This window comes from Coregonus clupeaformis, chromosome 30, assembly GCF_020615455.1.
Source record: "Coregonus clupeaformis isolate EN_2021a chromosome 30, ASM2061545v1, whole genome shotgun sequence".
NCBI lineage: Eukaryota > Metazoa > Chordata > Actinopteri > Salmoniformes > Salmonidae > Coregonus > Coregonus clupeaformis.
The window spans coordinates 2,464,220-2,486,822 of record NC_059221.1 but is presented as its reverse complement, the minus strand read 5'-3'; the positions used below and the strand labels follow the sequence as shown (position 1 = coordinate 2,486,822).

The window sequence follows — 22,603 nt, the reverse complement described above, 5'->3', positions numbered from 1 at the left end:
CTTATCTTATTTTATCGTATCTTATTGTATTTTAATTGATCTTATTCAATGCTTTGAGTACCTGGAAAACTCCTAACCTGTATGGTTATTTTCTTCATTGGTTTGTTGTTGTGTTGCCAGGCTCCCTGAGGTCCAGATGGAAGATGATGGGCCGTATGAGTGCCACGTGGGGATCTACGACAAGGCCTCTAGAGACAGGGTTGTCTTAGCCTCTGGCAGCATCGTGCTCATTGTCATGGGTAAGATTCAAGAGAATTAACGCTATATTGATATGATCATGAATGATATGATCATATGGTATTTGATAGGGTTTTGTGAATGGCAGGTTTTGTAGCCTTCGTCCAACATCCACGCTTCTATCTGTCTATTAGTATTTCTATCACCTCTGCCTCCCCCTACTGTTGAGATGTGGGAAATGCACAGGAGACTACTTTCTGCTAGTCTTTCTAGAAATCCGGGTTGCCTCCCACAATGTTCCAGCTTAACATGTCTGTACATAATAGAATGTCAGTTTGGCACTGCCTACGCCACTGCCTGATCCGCTTGAATAAAATACAAAATAATAGCTAGCAAGATGGAGATCACAGAGGTTATTTTTATGAGTGCATTTCGCAAGTGGCTAGTTTGCATCAACTAACTTCACTAAAATCATTGTAAAGGTTTTGCCTGCAAACTTTGGTTTCGAATTGCGACGTTCTGGGATGTCTACCTTGTGATTTGTTGTGAGAGTTGTCTGTCTGACCCACCCTGGAATCCCCTCCCCCTTATCGAAGTTACCAAGAGAGTCCATCTTGTATACCAGACCCTAGTCACTGCTGTTGCCTAGGGTCGGGTCTACGAGACTAACTTTGTGCCATCAAGTACAGTACAGACATGAAAGACCTGTCTGTTTCATGTTTTAGTTTGTTTTATATGTAGCCCTTCTGAAAATTCTAGATGCAAAATGTGCCTATATGTGGATGGATTTCTTGTTTTGAGTCACAGGTTCTATGCTCTTTTCCTCCATAGTGCCTCCTAAGTCCATTTCTGTAGTGGCAGCAGACTGCCCGGCCCCCTTCAGTCGCTATGATGCCCAGAACTTCACTCTAGTCTGCATCGTCATGGGAGGAAAGCCAGCCCCTATGGTGAGTTTGACAACATGCAAACAGTCCTCATACTGAAATATATAGGTAGAAACACTCACTGAACTTTTGAAATGACGGGTGTGATTGGTTGTTACGGGCTCTTACGATGTCATTATCCTTTCAGGTGTACTTCAAGCGTGACGGCGAGCTGATTGAGGTGGTCCCCTCTATTATGGAGGGTGGAGGGGGCCAATCCCAGGGCAGGGGCCTGGCAGGGCTACGGGGCTCTAGGCCTCTGATAAGCAGAGACCTGGATGACACCAAGCTGAAGAAGTCCCTCTCCCTGCTGGACCTGGACACCCCTGGGATCGGAGGGACGGGGAAGATGGGAGGGGCCGGGGGTGAGCCAGGAAGTCTGGAGGGGTCTGAGCCCAGCCCCACCACCACGGAGGTGATCCCAGAGACGGTGGTAAGCCGGGAGTTCCCCCGCTGGGTGCAGAGCACTGACCCGCTCTACTACTTCAAGCATCGGCGGCAGGCGTCCAGCGACGGCACCATGGAGGTCAGAGCCATGCTCACCTGGAGCCTCAACCCCCAGCTGGACAACGACGCCCTGTTCAGCTGCGAGGTCAAGCACCCAGCTCTGTCCATGCCCATGCAGGCTGAGGTCACTCTGTGTGAGTACCAGATTAGACCATGAAAATCAGCTGGATACCAAATAGTAATCTCTCTCTGAGAACATAAACCCACTTTTTAATGCCAACCAGATACTGGATACCCAAGGAGTCCATGTCTGTATTAACCTATCAGAGCTAGGGATGCAAGGGGAGAGAACATTCTAAAATAATACCTTTCTAAAATAATAGTTAAAATTCACTATAGGTATTTTTCCTGAATTAACGGAAAATGAACATGGTGTCTGAAAGTTCGTAATTTGGGGAATATACACTGAGTATACAAAACTTTATGAAGTGTAGATGAAGGGGAGGAGACAGGTTAAAGAAGGATTGTTAAGCCTTGAGACAATTGAGACATGGATTGTGCCATTCAGAGGGTGAATGGGCAAGACAAAAATATTGAAGTGCCTTTGAACGGGGTATGGTAGAAGGTGCCAGGCACACTAGTTTGAGTGTGTCAACAACTGCAATGCTACTGTTTTTTTCACGCTCAACAGTTTCCTGTGTGTATCAAGAATGGTCCACCACCCAAAAGACATCCAGCCAACTTGACACAACTATGGGAATCATTGGAGTCAACATGGGCCAGCATCCCTGTGGAAACCTTTCGACACCTTGTAGAGTCCATGCCCCGACGAATTGAGGCTGTTCTGATGGCTAAAGGGTGGGGTGCAACTCAATATTAGGAAGGTGTACCTAATGTTTGGTGTACTCAGTATATATACAACCCTACTTAGATCTAATGCATTCAGTAATGGCAGAAAACAGGCACTTTCCAGCCTAAAGCATCAGCCAACTACAGGAAAATACAGTACAGAGAACCTGATCACTATTAACACTATGCTTTAGCTCAGGATCCAGCAGCAGCCAGCAACTATTTAGAGGCAGTGACTCACTTAATGAGGATGCTCTTTAATGGAGTATTTTGTTCAGAGGATCCATTAGTTCTGCTTAGAAATGCTCTAGAAATCTCACAGCAGATTAGCCATTTTCTACACAGTTACATATGTAATTACATAAGCACACACACCTACACACGCATACTCTGTATGCAGCACATCCACGGGCATCAGTTCATGATGAATACACGGCAAACCTCATATCAGTTAGTATGAGTGGATTACTAGATATAGAGGAGATTTATCATAATCAAAAACAGCTATTCCCAGTCTGCCATGGTTTAGCATGCATGCTCATATAAAAATGGATTCTAAGGGTGAGAGCTTTTTGCATAGCATACAGAGAATATAGATGTTTCATTTATTCCTTTAGAAATAGTTTGAGACACATAAGGAAAAATAGTGTTTTGTTAAAATATAGAAAATAGGTAACATTCATAGTTTGTATTTGTTTCCCTTTAGCTGCTCCCAGGGCCCCCAAACTGTCCATGATGCCTGGTAAGGCTAAAGTAGGAGACACCGTCCGCATTACAGTTCAGGGCCTCCAGATCTCATCCACTGGGGTGAGCACAAGAGAAATGCTTTATTCTTATATTACTTATACCAGTAACTGTCACACCCTGGCTCTGGGGACTCTTAAATGTTGAGCCAGGGTGTGGACTTTCTATGTGTGATTTTCTATGTTTTGTTCTAGTTCGTGTTTTCTATGTTGGCCAGGGTGGTTCCCAATCAGAGGCAGCTGATTCTCGTTGTCTCTGATTGGGAACCATACTTAGGCAGCCTGTTGGCACTAGTTATTTGTGGGATCTTGTTCCGTAGGGTTTGTTTTGGTGTTTAACCTAGGACTTCACGTATCGTTTGTTGTTTTGTTTTGATCGTGTGTTTAGTACGTTAATTAAATAAAGTATGTACGCTTACCACGCTGCGCCTTGGTCCGCTTTTCATAACGACCGTGACAGAAGATCCCACCAGAATAGGACCAAGCAGCGTGTGCAGGAGCAAACGCAGGGTATGGAACAGGAGGTTACTCTGGTAGACGTCCTCCTCGGTTGGGGGAGAATCACAGAGGAGGAGGCCGTCCGCTACTGGAGGGCGATGAGGGAGGATGCCCAGGCAGGAGAGGAGAAGCGGTGCCAACCGGGTCGTCGTCGGACAGGCGAGAGGCAACCCCAAGACATTTTTTTTGGGGGGCACACGGCATGGACGACGGGGATGCTGGAGGCAGCTACAGGACGTATCGGCGGATTAGGAGAGGAGGCCACCAGGTTTGGGGGGCTGGAAGGGAGGTTGGCGGAGCCTAGAGGTAGAGCAGAGCCAATTCCCCGTACTCAGGCTAGGCAGCGTGAGACTGGGCAGGTTCCGAGTTATGCGGAGCTGCGTACTGTGCCGCGAGTGGTCCGGCACAGTCCTGTACGTCCTGTGCTAGCACCACGCACGTGTCGTGCTAAGGTGGGCATGCAGCCAGGACGGAGTGTGCCGGCTCAACGCTCGTGGCCTCCAGTACCCCTCCTCGGTCCCGGATATCCTGTGCCAGTGCCACGTGCTGTAGTGCCAGTACGAGTGCACAGCCCTGTACGTCCTGTGCTGATGCCTCACACAGAGTGTGTAGAAATAGGCATTCAGCCAGGACGGGTTGTGTCAGCTCTTCGCTCCAGACCTCCAGTCCGTCTCCACAGCCCGGTCCGGCCCGTTCCTGCTCCCCGCACCAAGCCAGTGGTGCGCGTCGTCAGCCCGGTCCGGCCCGTTCCTGCTCCCCGCACCAAGACAGTGGTGCGCGTCGCCAGCCCGGTCCGGCCTGTTCCTGCTCCCCGCACCAAGCCAGTGGTGCGCGTCGTCAGCCCGGTCCGGCCTGTTCCTGACCCTCGCACCAAGCCAGTGGTGCGCGTCGTCAGCCCGGTCCGGCCTGTTCCTGACCCTCGCACCAAGCCAGTGGTGCGCGTCGTCAGCCCGGTCCGGCCCGTTCCTGCTCCCCGCACCAAGCCAGTGGTGCGCGTCGCCAGCCCGGTCCGGCCTGTTCCTGCTCCCCGCACCAAGCCAGTGGTGCGCGTCGTCAGTCCGGCACAGCCTGGTCAGGCACCGGTCAGCTGCTCCACACCGGAGCCAGACCAGACCAGGGGCGCTACGGGGGGGTAGCGAGAGAGTGGTGGTCACGCCCGGAGCCGGATCCGCCTCCGAGGCGGAATGCCCACCCGGCCCCTCCCCTGTTGTGTTTGGTTGGCGCGGTCGCAGTCCGCGCCTTTGGGGGGGGGGGTAATGTCACGCCCTGGCTCTGGGGACTCTTAAATGTTGAGCCAGGGTGTGGACTTTCTATGTGTGATTTTCTATGTTTTGTTCTAGTTCTTGTTTTCTATGTTGGCCAGGGTGGTTCCCAATCAGAGGCAGCTGATTCTCGTTGTCTCTGATTGGGCACCATACTTAGGCAGACTGTTGGCACTAGTTATTTGTGGGATCTTGTTCCGTAAGGTTTGTTTTGGTGTTTAACCTAGGACTTCACGTATCGTTTGTTGTTTTGTTTTGATCGTGTGTTTAGTACGTTAATTAAATAAAGTATGTACGCTTACCACGCTGCGCCTTGGTCCGCTTTTCATAACGACCGTGACAGTAACTACATTCAACTGTAGGAAAGACAACCACATATCACTATCATTGAAAGCAAACCTTCTTAAAAAAGAAATCACTTCTCCAGCAGGTGTCGCGCCACGACTATATAATACAACTGGTAGCTACATTTGAATGAAAGTCGCAGATACATTTGAATGAAAGTCATTCAGCATGTTTGAGGGAATCAGTTAGAGTAAGGCGAGCTGGCAAGGCACACAATCGATAATCTTGATCACATAGTATTTATTTGGGATGCAAGGTGTCTTGCATATCAGTGATCTTGTGCAGTCTGACTCCAATGTTGTCAATCACGTACACACATTATTTACAAAGGATGCTTATCCCTATGCACTTCCAGAACATGGTGTTCCCTGAGCCATTATTCACCTGGACCAGGGTGGGAGGTCCTCTGCTGGACGGGAGAGAGGACCATAATGGGAGGGAGCTGGTGCTGGAGCGAGTACCGGCCAAGCTCAACGGCTCCATGTTTCGATGCACTGCCCAGAACCCTCTGGGCTCCACAGACACATATACACGGCTTATCGTGTTTGGTGAGTGTGTGTGTGTGTGTGTGTGTGTGTGAGGATTCTCGGTGTCAAGTTACCCTCTCTCCTCATCCACATTACTTACTTTGTTTTCTCTGTTTTAACAGAGAACCCCAGACTAAAGAAGGGGAGACACAATTTAGTTGGTAAGCATAGAGAGAATGGACAATGGTCAAAGTAAGACATATCATCCTACTGAAGATGAAGTAACTAACACTTATTTCCTTCTATTAGTAGATGCAGCCTATTGCAATGAGGCACTGGGGCTGACCACCATGGTGCTAATGTTAGCCCTGACATGGGAGATGACGTGAGCAGCAAAATGGACCCATGACCTTCTCCAGTCTCTCTAATCTCTCCAGTCTCTTCCTCTGTCACTCACTTCCCCATCTACTGAAGTTCCAGCCACTGGACCTGAAGAAGCACTGTTCACTTTTCATAAAGTAGCTTATGAAAAGAAAAACATTGTCCGAAATATGAAAGAAGATAAGAACTACATGCATTCCAACTCTCTAAGCGTTTATGTTGTCATTCTGCCTTTCTAACAGCATCCTCCCTTTTTGTCTTGTCAACATCCTATGATCAACTATCACTGTGGTTGTGTTTTATGGTAGACCCCAACGTGTTTTAGAGGTCTTTTTAACCAAGCTGGTGTGGGCTGGCCCGCATTAGATGCTTCTTCCCATCTTCCTGTTATTTGAAGGTCAGAACGCATACAATATGACATGTTTTTGAAATATCTTGGTAAGCCAGACCTTTAATAAAATAAATGTTTGGTTGGGGAAAAAATAATTGAAATAGGTAAAGAGCTATATATTTTTGTTAAGAAAAATGTAAGGTCTGGGGTAGGCCTACTGGCCATACTTGAATACACAGCCAAGTTTATTTTACCACGGAGCCAATGTGACATATTGATTCAATGGTTGTAAAGATGGGGAGAGGTCTGTCCGTGATAAAGAGATGCTCTGCTTTTTTGACACCACACTCCACAGAGCAAGGCCTGCAGGCTTTAGTTTGATCTTATATTGATTATTGCCCAGTCATATGGTCAGGTCCTGCAAAGAAGGACCTAGAAAAACTGCAGCTGGCCCAGATCAGAGCGGCACGTCTTGCTCTTCACTGTATTAAGAGGGCTAATATCAATACTATGCATGCCAGTCTCTCTTGGCTAAAAGTAGAGGAGAGACTGACTGCATCACTTCTTCTTTTTATAAGAAACATTAATTAAATTCCAAATTGTTTGCATAGTCAACTTACACACAGCTCTGACACACACGTACCCCACCAGACAGGGGTCTTTTCACAGTCCCCAAACAAATTCAAGAAAAAATACAGTATTAAATAGTCATGATTGCATGGAACTCCCATCTCAGATTGCTCAAGTGAACAGCAAACCTGGTTAAAAAAAACAGATAAAGCAACACCTCATGGCACAACGCCTCTCTGCTATTTGACCTAGATATTTTGTGTGTATGTACTGATATATAGGCTATGTATGACGTTTTACATTTGTGTAGTTCTGTCTTTGAGCTATTATTGTCTATAAATGTTCTGTATTATCAAGTTTCATGTTTTGTGTGGACCCCAGGAAGAGTGCTGCTACTTTAGCAACAGTTATTTGGGATCCTAATAAAATACCAATATATCGAACGGGTCGCCTATCGTTTGGATATGTGCTGTGTGGGGCATAGAGATCTATGATGAAACTTGAGCCTACAATGACATGAGACAGTTCAAAAACTGTCATGCTGAATATTGCCACCTTAAAACACCTACATGAATATGTAATTAGATGTTTATGGCATTACTGATTGCTTATATCACCCAATAAATCATATAATCCAAGGCAATTTCAATTATAGGCTACAGACTATATGGTATTGCAGTCTATTGGCAATTCATACCATGAAGACAGTGGTGGTTGTAAACTTGATCATGTAACCCACGTGTCAAACTCATTCCACGGAGGGCCGAGTCTCTTCGTGTTTTCGCTCCACACTTGTACTTCATTGATGAATTAAGGTCACTACTTAGTAAGGAATTCACCTCACCTGGTTGTCTAGGTCTTAATTTAAAGGAAAAACCAAAAACCCGCAGACACTCGGCCCTCATTGGAATGCGTTCGACAACCCTGACGTAACCTCTACAAATTATTTATTTTTTCTGCGACTTTCTCCTCTCGCAGCTCTTTTGGAAGAGAGAAAAAGCGCTACAGCCGCACGCACAGTCAAGTCGGAGTGGCTATTGGCTAATCTCCAACATTTAAACTGTCAATCAAGATTAATGGGCTATATAATGCCAGTGCCGGTAGTTAGACAGTGCTGGGGTAGAAAGGGCTGAGCATATAGGCAGGCGAAGACGCGAGAGCCATTAGTTTTGTTGGTGTGCGCACGCACTGTGTTGGCAGTGGCTCTCCAGCTATTATCACTGCTTTTTCGTACTGTGCATATTATGACAAAGACGTATGTGCGTCGGACCTCTGATATTAAAACTGGAGTGATGAGAATTCTGTCGTAGAGGGGTAGTGCTATGGAGAACACTTAAACATCCATCTGGCATGATCCACGCACTTTGGGAAGGTGCGCATAGTCTATGTGCTTACTCCAATTGTATTCTCAGCAAAAGGCATTTTATACCTAAAAGTCGTAATGGATTTAAATAATTTGGGAAACGCGGTGCTTTTCACGTTCCACATCATCTTCTACATATTAAAAGCATGCTTGGGGTTGTTGCTCCCGAGCAGACGGAAAGACCTACGCGGAGAGGTGGTATTGATCACCGGCGGTGGACGGGGCATCGGTCGGCATTTGGGGAAGGAGTTTGCAAAACACGGGGCCAAAAAGGTAAACTAATCACTGCGCTATTTATTACCCATTTGTGCGTTTATATACTTGTTAAATGCACTAATAATAATAATAATAATAATAATAATAATAATAATAATAATAATAATAATAATAATAATAATAACAACAACAACAAAGCAATGCATTGCCAAACAGTCATAACCAACACTGTAGCCAGCTCACATCACTTTGTACAGCACCTTTGCTATCCTGGTGTTCATAAATATAATAATATTCCATTAACAATTTAACTAATCTGAAAGTTGGGGAAAAGGGACAGTTTGGAAATGTTTTATGATTTCTATTTTATTCTATTCTAGCATAACTTCAGAATCGAGTATATTTTTGTATTACTTCAGTTCAATTAAAAACTTGATAGTCACCTTCGGTGTGTTTTCCATGTGAAAAGTAATGGGAAAGCACCAGTACTTACTACACTAGTGGAAAGGAGCCTGAACTCTTGCCCCCTAGCTGATCTGGGTGATGTATGATGCGTAGTGTTCCCTTTCCTCATATTGTAAAGACACACAAACACAGGTGTTTCCTCAGTCCCTGTGCTATACAATGGGGGTGATGACAGTTTGGGTGGATGGCTCCGTGGTACTACAATGATGTTGCCTTTTTAACCTCAACTCTAGCCCGTCTGGGTCCCCAGTGACTGTTCAATAAAGTTCACTGACAGGGTAGTGGAAAGCACAGTTCAGAGTAAGGTGAAAATATTCCTTTTATCACCAAAGCATTTGTCATTGTTGTAAAATGATCTGATGGTTGTGTGTGCGTGCGTGTCTTGTATGTGTGTCTGTGTAGTGGTCTGGCCAGTAGCCAGCCATCCAGGGTTATCAGTGCACAGGGGCACCTCTGGAGACGGATATTAGATCTTAAAGCTCCTTCAATCAGATCTGCTTTAGCCGACATCCGCATAGCGGGGGTGGAACTGCGTTAGAGCTGTCAAATCCACAAGTGGCTCCTGGCGGACTTTGCCATTGGCTGCACGGAGTCGCATTAAGAGAAATCCCATGCAGCCTTGTTTACAAGTTCGAACACTAGAATGTGAGATGTAATCTACACCTCAATTAGGCTGATAGAAATCCTCATTATTTTGTTTAATGATTTTCAATTTGAGTGTCATTATTTCTATATAGCCTACATTTTCTCATTCTGAACTTCTAACGTAAGAGGGACACATGGCTTCATGACAATGACCAAGAGCAGCTACTCACCGATTTGATGGCACCAACCCAGTTACAACTCCAACACATCAGCTATGGCATGTCGGCTATCGCCGGTTAACGCTTGATCTGATTAAATAGAGCGCATAGGGCTCTATTCAATCTGTAAAGCTGAAGCGTTAGACTTCTTTGAGGTGACATGCAGCGTTTACCATGAATGCAGTCTCCGCTAAAGCGGGAACGTTGCCTTTAAATTTCAAACACTCTGTAAAGTTCAGAGCCCTAAGTCTCTGGATTTCCCTCCCAAACTGCAAATCAAAGAACTTGTGTCTGTGGCTGCTCAATCTCTAGCCAATGCCTCCTCAATTAGCAATTTATCATATAGAGCTCTGCAAAGCACAGCAAGCTCAAACAGATGGGAAATATGTTAACGTAATAGAATATAGCTTGAACCTACTGTAAGCTACCTGAGCACTGGTTCAAGAAATGCATGCAACATTTTACCAATACAATTTGAAACATAAAATGATGACACACATTTTGGTTTGACAAAATGATTTTTATGATAATAATCTACAACCGTTGATCTGAATACTTAACCATTATATTAACCTCTTGCCACCCAGAAAGCCTATATTTATTTGTGATTCCTACAAGCAAACACAAGTCCAAATATGCATTCTCAGGTCAATGGCCTGCCCTTTTTTAATCTTTGACCCCTCTCTGCCTGTTGTCAGTTGATCCTGTGGGGCCGCACTGAGAGGTGTCTGATGGAGACCTGTGAGGAGATCTCGCTCACCACCGGAGCCGAGTGCCATTACTTCCTGTGTGACGTGGCCAATCGGGAGGATGTGTACAAGCAGGCCAAGGTGGTCCGAGAGAAGGTACAGTAGAGATGGCTCCACCCAAATGAATGACCTAGTTCCAATGTCATTTACAGTAGATAACAAACACATGACTGGTTGGACTGTGTAAGGCAATTTTCAACACTTTCAAAGGTTGCCTTTGGAATCTTCCAGTGTTTCACAGGGATATACAGTGTGATGTATGAACTTATCCAGTGGTGTAGTGGTGCCTGGAGAAGTGAGTATACTAATTCTGCCCAAAATTTCCCAAACGGCCTGCCCAGCGAAGACAAGCTGCCTTGTATGAAAAATTCAATGAGAAACAGTGACATACACTCTGAATGACCTAAAATTATAAATCCCATATTGGTCTTTCACAGTCAGGCCAACCCAAGCGTACTGTGCAAGTAGGCCGATAAATGAGGCTGACAACTTGAGTCAGAAATGTACAGGTTTTTGATTTTCACTCTCAAAGTTACTGTTTTTAATAGTAAAACAATACAATTGGATGTTCTTAAACCACATCAGGAGACTAGTTTTGAGGTCTGGGAATAATCTAAATAATATTTTTGGGAGTGTAGTTACCCTTTAACTGTTCCCCGGGCGCCAACGACGTGGATGTCGATTTAAGGCAGCCCTCCACACTTCTCTGATTCCGAGGGGTTGGGTTAAATGCGGAAGACACATTTCAGTTGAATGCATTGTTGTACAACTGACTAGGTATCCCCCTTTCCCTTTAATTCACTAGCACTGTTTGGTTAGTGGTCTTTCAGTAGCACATTAGTTGGAATTTGCAAAACAAATGGCAACTGGATTGATGCAAATCATGATATTATTCTGCCAGTTAGGTGTAGGCTACTTTGTAGGTAGTTAACATTTAATTGAGAAGGTTTTTGGGAAAGCCTTTCCGTCTTGCTTGGTCCTATCATTAGCATCTATATATTTTCCCTGTTCCTTAATTGTTTGAAACCTGGATGTTTTACTTCATATTATGAGGCATGTCTTACCTTGCTTTAAAGTAGCCAAAATCCCACCATAGAAACGTGAAGGCAATTATTTTATAAAGACTTCATGTGTTCTCCTGTTCTATTGGTTCTTTCAACTTTCTTTCATTGTCTAGCAGCCGAAGGCATTATCCTAGTCATATTAGCAACCCATGATAGTTGTTGCATCTTTAGATCTCCTCTTTCTAAATGTGTAACGGCTATTTCCATCTCTGTCCATTTAAAACGCTTGCGTGTGCATTTTAGAACTTCCCGCAAATTGCATTTTGGAACATTTGTGCGTAGGCCTACCACCGTTTTTCACATTGCTGCGCCTAAAATGTGAAGAAATAATAGTTTATCAAAATTTTTATGGTAAACATTATGATCTGTTCCATCAGCCATATTCATTGATACAGCATATACCTCCAATACACAAGGCTACTTTGATGTACATCGTGGGGATTAAGAAGTGAGAATACGCAATAAACGTATATGGCATATACCTGCATATACCCTCCACTACACCACTGAGCTTAACTCAAGCCTTAAGATAAGACAAGGATTAACATGACATAATTATCGCTCACTTAACATCCTTTCAATTATACCAAGGCAAAACAAAGTGATCAAATAAAATGTTATTTGTCACATGCTTCGTAAACAGCCATTGTAGACTAACAGTGAAATGCTTACTTTTGGCATAAAACAAGAGATTTGGGTTTTACATCTAAAGAAGATGTTTATTTTTGTCTCTTAGGTGGGCGACGTCACCATTCTGGTGAATAACGCAGCAGTGGTTCATGGGAGAAGTCTGCTGGACAGTGACGATGATGCTCTGATGAAGACTCAACACATCAACACGCTGGGACAGTTCTGGGTGAGTGTTGAAAAATATGTACTTTAGATAATTATTCAGGAAAGTGCTCATTCACTATGGCTTGTATTATATTTTGAAGCATTGTATGAATTTTTATTTGTTTCAGTTCCGAGGCTCAGTATTGGAAATGTTAGGGTCATCTTTCAACATGTATTGATCCCACATGTGAAGGGGAGAAATTATATTTTACTCTAACTACTGAATCATTGGATCTAAGGTAAAACGCTGGCAAAAGAGTGCTGGCTGACACGCTCTTAATAAAGGGATCTTACATTATGTTGGCGTTTGTCCTCTGATCTACACTGATGGGATGTGGAACAGGTTTGGTTCCCCTTCTCTCGGAGTGCTGCAACCTCTCTGTTAATGTTGTGAATTCCAGGAAGTAAAGAGGGAACCTAGATTGAGAGAAGAGTGAAGGAACAGCTAGGGAATAGTACTGAGTGGAGCAGAACAATGTGCAGACTGTCACGTTTCGCTCGCTCTCGCTCTCTCCAATTCAATGGCCGTTATTGGCATGGGAAACGTATGTTTACATTGCCAAAGCCTAGTGAAATAGACGATAAACTAAAGGGAAATAAACAATCAGAAATGAACAGTAAACATTACTCACAAAAGTTAAAAGAATATAAACATTTCAAATGTTATATTATTGGGTATGTACAGTGTTGTAACAATGTGCAAATAGTTGAAGTATGAAAGGGAAAAATAAATAAACAGATAAATATAGGTTGTATTTACAATGGTGTTTGTGTTCCACTGGTTGCCCCTTTTTTTTTTTTTTTGTGGCAACGGGTCACACATCTTGCTGCTTTTGTGGCACTGTGGTATTTCACCTAAAATATATGGAAGTTTATCAAGATTGGATTTGCTTTCAAATTATTTGTGGGTCTGTGTAATCTGAGGAAAATATGTTTCTGCTATGGTCATACATTTGGCAGGGCGTGAGAAAGTGCAGCTCGACTTCCACCTCATTTTGTGGGCACATAGGCAGACCTGGCTTTCGAGAAGACCGGCTATGGTGACTTTTCTCGATAGCAAGACCATGCTCACGGAGTCTGTACATAGTCAAAGCTTTTCTTAATTTTGGATCAGTCACAGTGGTCAGGTATTCTGCTACTGTGTAGGCTCTGTTTAGGGCCAAATAACATTCCAGTTTGCTTGTTTTTTTGTTTATTCTTTCCAATGTGTCAAGTAATGTTTTTGTTTTCTCATAATTTGGTTGGGTCTAGCTGTGTTGCTGTCCTGGGGCTCTGTGGGGTCTGTTTGTGTTTGAACAGAGTCCCAGGACAAGCTGGCTGAGTGCACTCTTCTCCAGGTTCATCTCTCTGTAGGTGAGGGCTTTGTTATGGAAGGTTAGAATCGCTTCTATCTAGGTGGTTGTAAAATTCTATTGCTGTTTTCTGGATTTTGATAATTAGCGGGAATCTACCTAATTCTGCTCTGCATGCATTATTTGGTGTTTTATGTTGTACACTGATGTTTTTGCAGAATTCTTCATGCAGAGGCTCAATTTGGTGTTTGTCCTATTTTGTGAATTATTGGTGAGTTGACCTCATACATAGAGGGTAGGTATAGTTGTATGCTTTAGGGCAACAGTGTCTAAGTGGAATCTGTATTTGTGGTCCTGGCAACTGGACATTTTTTGGAACACCATTATTTTTGTCTTACTGAGATTAACTGTCAGGACCCAAGACTGATAGACTGTGAATAATATTTAGTTGCTGCTGTAGGCCCTCCTTGGTAGGGGACAGAAGCCCCAGATCATCTGCAAACAGTAAACATTTGACTTCAGTCTAGTAGGGTGAGGCCGGGTGCTTCAGACTGTTCTAGATCCCTCACCAATTTGTTGCTATAAACGTTGAAGAGGGTTGGGTTCAAGCTGCATCCCTGTCTCACCCCCCGGCCCTGAGGGGAAAAAATCTGTTTCTGCCTATTTTAACCGCACACTTGTTTGTGTACATGGATTTTGTAATGTTGTTTCCCCCCCAAAACTGCTTTCCATCATTTATATAGCAGACACTCATGCCAAATTTAGTCAAGCTTTTTTAAAATCAACAAAGCATGAAGACTTTGCTTTTGTTTGGTTTGTTTGTCAATTAGGGTGTGCAGGGTGAATCCGTGGTCTGTCGTACAGTAATTTGGTAAAAAGCCAATTTTGATATTTGCTCGGGACATTGTTTTCACTGAGGAAATGTAGGACTGCTGTTAATAATCATGCAGAGGATCTTCCCAAGGTTGCTGTTGATGCATATCCCACGGTAGTTATTGGGGTTGAATTTGTCTCCACTTTTGTGGATTGGGGTGATCAGTCCTTGGTTCCAAGTAATGGGGAAGATGCCAGAGCTGAGAATGATGTTAAAGAGTTTAAGTATTGTCAATTGAAATTTGTGGTCTTTATATTTTATCATTTAATTTAGGATACCATCAACACCACAGGCCTTTTGGGTTGAAGGGTTTGTATTTTGTCCTGTAGTTCATTCAATGAATCTTTAAGAGCGGACTAAGATTTTTTTTATTGATCATGTATATGTTTTTGCTGTTTGTTCTTTATTAAAGGCCAAAAAGATTGGAGAAGTGGTTTATCCATACATCTCCATTTTGGATAGATAGCACTTCATGTTTGTATAGTGTGTTCCAATTTTCCCAGAAGTGTTTAGATTCTTCAATTACATTGAGCTGATGTCTGACGTGCTGTCTTTCTTTTTTCTTGGTGTATTTCTGTATTGTTTGTTTCACCATAGTGAAGGTGTAGGCTCATGCTTTCTCCAGGAAGTTGTCTAAAAGTGATTTAATTGGTTGTTGGCTAATTGTTTTTTGGTAGGTTTCTGCACTACCCTTCTTCCATATATAGCATTTCTTAATAGTGTGCAGTTTGTTTGGCTTTGATGCCTCATGATTTGAGTATTGCTCTGTTCAAGTAGGTTGTGATTTTGCTGTGATCTGATAGGGGTGTCAGTGGGCTGACTGAACGCTCTGAGAGACTCTGGGTTGAGGTCAGTGATAAAGTAGTCTACAGTACTGCTGCCAAGAACTGAGCTATAGGTGGTGCTACCGTAGGAGTCCCCTCAAAGCCTACTATTGAATATGTACAGACCCAGCGTGTGACATAGCTGCAGGAGTTATGACGTGGTTTTGTCGTAGTTGTCTAGGGGGGCATGTTGGGGCGGGAATGCTGTCACCTCCAGGTAGGTGTTTTTCCCCCGTGTGCTGAGGTGTCAGTTTCTGGCGTTTTGTGTCGCCACAGACTAGTACATGTTCCTGGGTCTGGAAATGATTGATCTCCCCCTCTAGGATAGAGAAGCTGTCTTTATTAAAGTATGGGGATTCTAGTGGGGGGATATAGGTAGCACACAGGATAACATTTTTCAGAGATTATTTCCTTATTTAAATGTTAGTCTCTCTCTTTCTCTAGACCACCAAAGCTTTCCTACCCCGCATGCTGGAGCTTTGCCATGGCCACGTGGTGTGTATCAACTCCATCCTGTCCCTGTCCTCCATCCCGGGGGCCATAGATTACTGCACCTCCAAGGCCTCGTCCCTGGCGTTCATGGAGAGCCTCACCCTGGGCCTGCTGGACTGCCCTGGGGTGGGCTGCACCACCATGCTCCCCTTCCACACCAACACTGACATGTTCCAGGGCATGAGAGTCAGGTGAGTGGGACCACCATGGGTCTACCATACGTTGGGTCTACCGTATGTTGGGTCTACTATACATGGCACTCTAGTTTTGCTATGGGTCAACCAGTATATAGTCAGTCAGCTCACATAAATGACACATGGGCTCAGATAGAGGTTCCATAAGAAAACAATAGATGGAATAACCATTCCCATTCACACATCAATGGCTGGAGGAATAAGTTCAGTATCTATTTTGTGATAAGAATTCACCAAGACACAGTTCACAATATGTCTTGCATGGCTAAATACGAGTGAAGGTAAAGTGTTGTGTTCATCGCCCAGGTTCCCTCAGCTCTTTCCCCCGCTAAATCCTGAGCTGGTGGCCCAGCGGACGGTGGACGCAGTCCGGACCAACACCTCGTTCGTCTACTTACCTTGGACCATGCACGCTCTCGTTATTCTCAAGAGGTAGGGGGACCCAATCTCAGTCATGACACCAAAGTAGTGTACTGGGTTAGATGGATGAGGCTGTGACAACAGGTCTTCTGAGAACCGGACACTCTTAGCCGTAGGGATTAGTTTACGGTGCTAATTCAGGTCTCAGACAAGGTTAATGATCATGTAAGTTCACTGAACTACTTCTGTTACACTAACATGCTCCATTCCCATCTCCAACAGCTTCCTGCCTCAGGCGGCTCTGGAGGAGATCCAGCGCTTCACAGGGTGCTACACCTGCATGGACACCTTCAAGGGACGGACATAAGAACGGAGAGGCTACGTCACTAAGAACTGCATAACAGCTTCCTGTCAAAAAAGTGGAAGTATCTCCAAGACAGAGGCCTTAGGAACTATGGGTACTTGGGGTCACAGTGCCCTGATGGTGTAAGAAGAGGATGCTGTGGAATCATGGACTAAGCACTAGATGGACTGGTATTCAGAACTGATCAAGCCTTACCACTGTGGTAAACTTCCCATCTGTTTTACTAATTTGAAAATGCAGAGATTAGGTTGAATGGATTGTACTCATGATGTTAACAAGCGAGTAACTTCTGGTAGTTGCATTTAATTCCAGGTTTCTTGGTGTTTTTGTGTTTAGAAATAAATGGTAGTAAATCTGTTATAATAGTCATATTTTTTGGGATTTACCACTTGACAGTATTGTGACTATGCTGTTGTGTGTGTGTGTGCGTGCAGATCCAGTCTTCTCTGTGCTTGTTCATGGTCTGCCAAAGCCTCCAGCCTTCTCATGGTCAACATTCCTGTGCTGCAGCCCTGCCAATTGTGAGGTCATTGTTCGTTTTGTAAGGGTTGTCATAACACTCTCAGCTCCGCAGGAAAGTATACCGGAGAAGTTCCTTCCATTGGAAGACCCATAGAAATGGGTTCAGGGGGACACAGGCAATGCAATACAATCAACATTCTTAGATTCATCATTCAGCTGACACAAATGGGAGAACATTTATTTGATCCTATACTGTGCCTACTGAACACACTTGTTGGTACCCTCTTTCTTCATCTGTCCCTCTTGGCTCTGTCTTTTAATCTTCTTTAGTATTGTTATCAATCTGGAACACAGAGACAGCTGGAGAATCATACCTGGCCTGGTGGGCTCTATTGTCCAATATCAGTTTTCCCACATTCTGTTGAGAACTTCTGGTTATCTAGGGTTACAGTGGTTATTATGGTTAGCATTTACAGTAGGCGTAGATATTGAACATTCAAACTTGTGTACAGTGATGTATCTGAATCTTGTTCAAATAATTCTTGAGGGGGAGAAAGTTTTGATAAAACAAACTCACGTGGACATATTTAGTGCACAAAAGCAAGGGAGGCACAACCATTGCAATCATACTACTCTGGTCAATAAAATAACAGTGATTATTTGTTTTAGACCAGAACATTTTCAGAATGGAAGCCTAAATGTAATGGTCCAACCAATGATGTATATAAACCCTGGATTACAGATGCTATGTAATGGCCAATGAGAGGCTTTGACGCCACCAGTCGGCCATATTGGCACTCCCCAGAAGAAGCAGTCCTCCATAGGAATAAATAGAATTCTATAGTATTTCAATTAAATGTATTTTTGTTGTTGTAGTGGGGTCAGTAACAGAACTTTCTAATAATTATAATTTAAGGAAAATGTTTATATATTTTAAATTGTTTTAGCTCACATAATATAAAAATATGCATTAAGGTGTCTGTAATAGAATGAACGTGGCAAAAATAAATGTAGACATTAATAAATCAATTTCTATAGCTTCCAAAATACAATGCTGGGGGAGTGCCAAGATGGAGGGGTGGTGGCTTGAAAACAGCACCCCCTGTCAGTCATCTAGTGTATAAACAGTATCAGTCCAAAGTTTGGACACACCTACTCAGTGTTTCTTTAAAAAAAAACTATTTTCTACATTGTAGAAAACTGAGCCTCCGCTACCTGCCTGTCCAGGCATCAGAGTGAAGAGTTTAGCACCCGGGGAGTCGTCTGTTTGTTCAACCACCGTTTGGCTAACCTTGCGCTAAACTCGTCCCTTGAGATTTGAGCTGTCTTCTCCAACACACACTCACAGAGACAGTTTAGGGCCTAGATTCAATCAGATCAAGCATTAACCGGCGATAGCAGACACCCGCATAGCGGATGTTTTGGCGGTGTCAGAGGTGCTTTGGAGCTGGCAAATCGGTGAGCAGCTGCTCTTGCAATCAGTTTCGCCATGAAGCCACAGCCGCCCCACTCGCATTGGAAGTTCAGAACGAGAACGTGTAGGCTATATAGAAATAATTACACTCAAATTGAAAAATCATTCAACTAAATGAGGATTTTTATCATCCTAATCGAGGTGTAGATTACATCTCACATTCGTGTTTGAAATTGTAAACAGGGCTGCATGGGAATTGTATTAATATGACTCCGTGGAGCTAATGGCAAAGTCTACTTTAGGTATAATGCCGGGAGCCACTTGGGGATTTGACAGCTCTAACGCAGTTCCACCCCCGCTATGCGGATGTTGGCTAAAGCGGATCTGATTGAATCGAGCCCTAGATTGGACCCAATGATTTATACATACAGTACCAGTCAAAAGTTTGGACACGGCTACTCATTTTCTACATTGTAGAATAATAGTGAAGACATCAAAACTATAACACATATGGAATCATGTAGTAACCAAAAAAGTGTTAAACAAATCCAAATATGTTATATTTAAGATTCTTCAATGTAGCCACCCTTTGCCTTGATGACGGCTTTGCACACTCTTGGCATTCTCTCAACCAGCTTCACCTGGAATGCTTTTCCAACAGTCTTGGAGTTCCCACATATGCTGAGCACTTGTTGGCTGCTTTTCCTTTACTCTGCGGTCCAACTCATCCCAAACCATCTCAATTGGGTTGAGGTCGGTGATTCTGGAGGCCAGGTCATCTGATGCAGCACTCCATCACTCTCCTTCTTTGTCAAATAGCCCTTACACAGCCTGGAGGTGTGTTGAGTCATTGTCCAGTTGAAAAACAAATGATAGTCCCACTAAGCGCAAACCAGATGGGATGGCGTATCGCAGCAGAATGCTGTGGCAGCCATGCTGGTTAAGTGTGCCTTGATTTCCAAATAAATCACTGACAGTGTCACCAGCAAAGCACCATCACACCTCCTCCTCCATGCTTCACGGTGGGATCCACACATGCAGAGATCATCCGTTCACCTACTCTGCGTCTCACAAAGACACGGCGGTTGGAACCAAAAATCTCAAATTTGGACTGGTGTCCCTTAGTAGTGGTTTCTTTGCAGCAATTCGACCATGAAGGCCTGATTCACGCAGTCTCCTCTGAACATGTTGAGATGTGTCTTTTACTTGAACTCTGTGAAGCATTTATTTGGGCTGCAATTTCTGAGGCTGGTAACTCTAATGAATGTATCCTCTGCAGCACAGGTAACTCTGGGTCTTCCTTTCCTGTGGCGGTCCTCATGAGAGCCAGTTTCATCATAGTGCTTGATGGTTTTTGCGACTGCACTTGAAGAAACTTTCCGGTTTGACTGAACTTTATGTCTTAAAGTAATGATGGACTGTCGTTTCTCTTTGCTTATTTGAGCTGTTCTTGCCGTAATATGGACTTGGTCTTTTACCAAATAGGGCTATCTTCTGTATACCCCCCTACCTTGTCCCAACACAACTGATTGGCTCAAACGCATTAAGAAGGAAATAAATTATACAAACCTGTTAATTGAAATGCATTCAAGGTGACTACATTTTACATTTTAGTCATTTAGCAGACTCTCTTATCCAGAGTGACTTACAGTTAGTGAGTGCATACATTTTTCATACTGGCCCCCTGTGGGAATCAAACCCACAACCCTGGCATTGCAAACACCATGCTCTACCAACTGAGCTACACAGGACCACACTACCTCATGAAGCTGGTTGAGAGAATGCCAAGAGTGTGCAAAGCTGTTATCAAGGCAAAGGGTAGCTACTTTGAAGAATCTCAAATATAAAATATATTTTGATTTAACACTTTTTTGGTTACTACATGATTCCATATGTGTTATAGTTTTGATGTCTTCACTATTATTCTACAATGTAGAAAATGAGTAGCCGTGTCCAAACTTTTGACTGGTACTGTATGTATAAATCATTGGGTCCAATCTAGGGCTCGATTCAATCAGATCCGCTTTAGCCAACATCCGCATAGCGGGGGTGGAACTGCGTTAGAGCTGTCAAATCCCCAAGTGGCTCCCGGCATTATACCTAAAGTAGACTTTGCCATTAGCTCCACGGAGTCATATTAATACAATTCCCATGCAGCCCTGTTTACAATTTCAAACACGAATGTGAGATGTAATCTACACCTCGATTAGGATGATAAAAATCCTCATTTAGTTGAATGATTTTTCAATTTGAGTGTAATTATTTCTATATAGCCTACACGTTCTCGTTCTGAACTTCCAATGCGAGTGGGGCGGCTGTGGCTTCATGGCGAAACTGATTGCAAGAGCAGCTGCTCACCGATTTGCCAGCTCCAAAGCACCTCTGACACCGCCAAAACATCCGCTATGCGGGTGTCTGCTATCGCCGGTTAATGCTTGATCTGATTGAATCTAGGCCCTAAACTGTCTCTGTGAGTGTGTGTTGGAGAAGACAGCTCAAATCTCAAGGGACGAGTTTAGCGCAAGGTTAGCCAAACGGTGGTTGAACAAACAGATGACTCCCCGGGTGCTAAACTCTTCACTCTGATGCCTGGACAGGCAGGTAGCGGAGGCTCAGTTGGACGAGAGGTCCATCAATTACCAGTCTTTCACATTAACAAAACTCTTGTCTGACTTGTGAAACTAGAGGAGAAGTGGGATGCTGCAGCATGCGAGGGAAGGACCAAAACAGTTTACACCATGGCCCATGTGGTAGACAGACAATTTACTCATACAAAATACACTGAACAAAAATATAAATGCAAAATGCAACAATTTCTAAGATTTTACTGCTACAGTTCATAAGGAAATCAGTCAATTGAAATCAATTCAAAAGGCCCTAATCGATGGATTTCACATGACTGGGAATAGAGATATGCATCTGTTGGTCACAGATATTTGAGCGAAATACGCTTTCTGTGTGTATGGAACATGTCTGGAATCTTTTATTTCAGCTCATGAAACATGGGACCAACACTTTACATGTGTTTATATTTTTGTTCAGTGTAGTAATGCTCCTAGTTAGGCTTTAGATACATTGACTAATGTTCTCTGTGAAGGCAGCTTTTCCTTGCCACTACCTCGTTTTACTCGATGCAAATGAAGTGTGTAACCTCTCCATGACTACCAATGACCTCGGTATGCAAAGGCTCCTCCTCACAGTCTTTATGTGGGTGAGCGAGGCACTGAACTCCTACCACTCAGAACCTCAGGGCATCTCTCTCTCCGTAATGTAGGCTCTCTTACAACATTCATAAAACGTTCATCTGATATGAAACTGTAAGGAAAACTAATCTGTGTAATTATCCAAGCTTTGTACATATTTTTATAATCACATGAATTCTGCAATCAAACAGACACTTCAGATTGACTTCAATTCAGAGCCTGCGTCCAATCATTGATCAAACACACCAAAACCCTGGCCATGAATTTGATTGAGCTTTTCCTTGCCACTGTCTCCATGATCTTAACAGTGAGATGTAGTCTAGTTGCGCCGTGATTGTCTCAGTGTTCTGTCACTCACGGGGACACTACGTCACCGCCAAGTCTAAGGGTGGAGCTCGAAAATCCAAGCCCCTTGGGTGCTGCCATAGTTACATTAGAAGTGCCCATTCAAGAAGGCTCAAGGTCATTGGCCACAGATAAAATGACGTCAAATCACGTTATATCTACAGTAGCTTTGATTGGACTGATCATGTCAACATCATACTTTCAAAATCTTAGCTAACAGTCATCATCATGAATCAAGTAGACAATCTACTGGCAAATCCTTTTTAATCCTTGTCATATGAACAAAAATAAT

The 22,603-nt window shown here is 43.7% G+C and overlaps 2 protein-coding genes across 4 annotated transcripts in view; both read left to right on the top strand.

Moving 5' to 3' along the window:
• The window catches only part of LOC121545516 (immunoglobulin superfamily member 21-like), a 33,551-nt gene extending 26,656 nt beyond the window's left edge, over positions 1-6,895 (top strand). For both annotated transcript variants that reach the window (XM_045209401.1, XM_045209402.1), the window contains exons 4-10: positions 121-239; positions 1,009-1,124; positions 1,249-1,741; positions 3,103-3,203; positions 5,600-5,792; positions 5,894-5,932; positions 6,021-6,895. In XM_045209401.1, the coding sequence (XP_045065336.1) occupies positions 121-239; positions 1,009-1,124; positions 1,249-1,741; positions 3,103-3,203; positions 5,600-5,792; positions 5,894-5,932; positions 6,021-6,100 (1,141 nt within the window). In that variant the 3' untranslated portion in view covers positions 6,101-6,895. The remainder of the gene's footprint in view (positions 1-120; positions 240-1,008; positions 1,125-1,248; positions 1,742-3,102; positions 3,204-5,599; positions 5,793-5,893; positions 5,933-6,020) is intronic.
• Positions 6,896-7,930: 1,035 nt separating this feature from the next.
• On the top strand, positions 7,931-17,245 carry LOC121545517 (short-chain dehydrogenase/reductase 3-like). 2 transcript variants are annotated; one of them, XM_041856097.2, is made up of 7 exons: positions 7,956-8,365; positions 8,530-8,629; positions 10,539-10,685; positions 12,390-12,509; positions 15,922-16,160; positions 16,470-16,595; positions 16,806-17,245. In XM_041856097.2, the coding sequence occupies exons 3-7, from the start codon at positions 10,572-10,574 to the stop codon at positions 16,888-16,890; spliced, it is 684 nt and encodes a 227-aa protein (XP_041712031.1). In that variant the 5' UTR covers positions 7,956-8,365; positions 8,530-8,629; positions 10,539-10,571; the 3' UTR covers positions 16,891-17,245. The 2 variants fall into 2 exon arrangements, with proteins under 2 accessions (XP_041712030.1, XP_041712031.1); XM_041856096.2 differs by having other exon boundaries at positions 7,931-8,629.
• The last annotated feature ends 5,358 nt before the right edge of the window (positions 17,246-22,603 follow it).

Bases quoted from the DNA above. Each gene is read 5' to 3' on its own strand.
- LOC121545517 (XM_041856096.2), top strand. From the start codon at position 8,435: ATGGATTTAAATAATTTGGGAAACGCGGTGCTTTTCACGTTCCACATC. The intron at 8,630-10,538 runs GTAAACTAATCA...GCCTGTTGTCAG, and splicing joins CAAAACACGGGGCCAAAAAG to TTGATCCTGTGGGGCCGCAC. The intron at 10,686-12,389 runs GTACAGTAGAGA...TTTGTCTCTTAG, and splicing joins CCAAGGTGGTCCGAGAGAAG to GTGGGCGACGTCACCATTCT.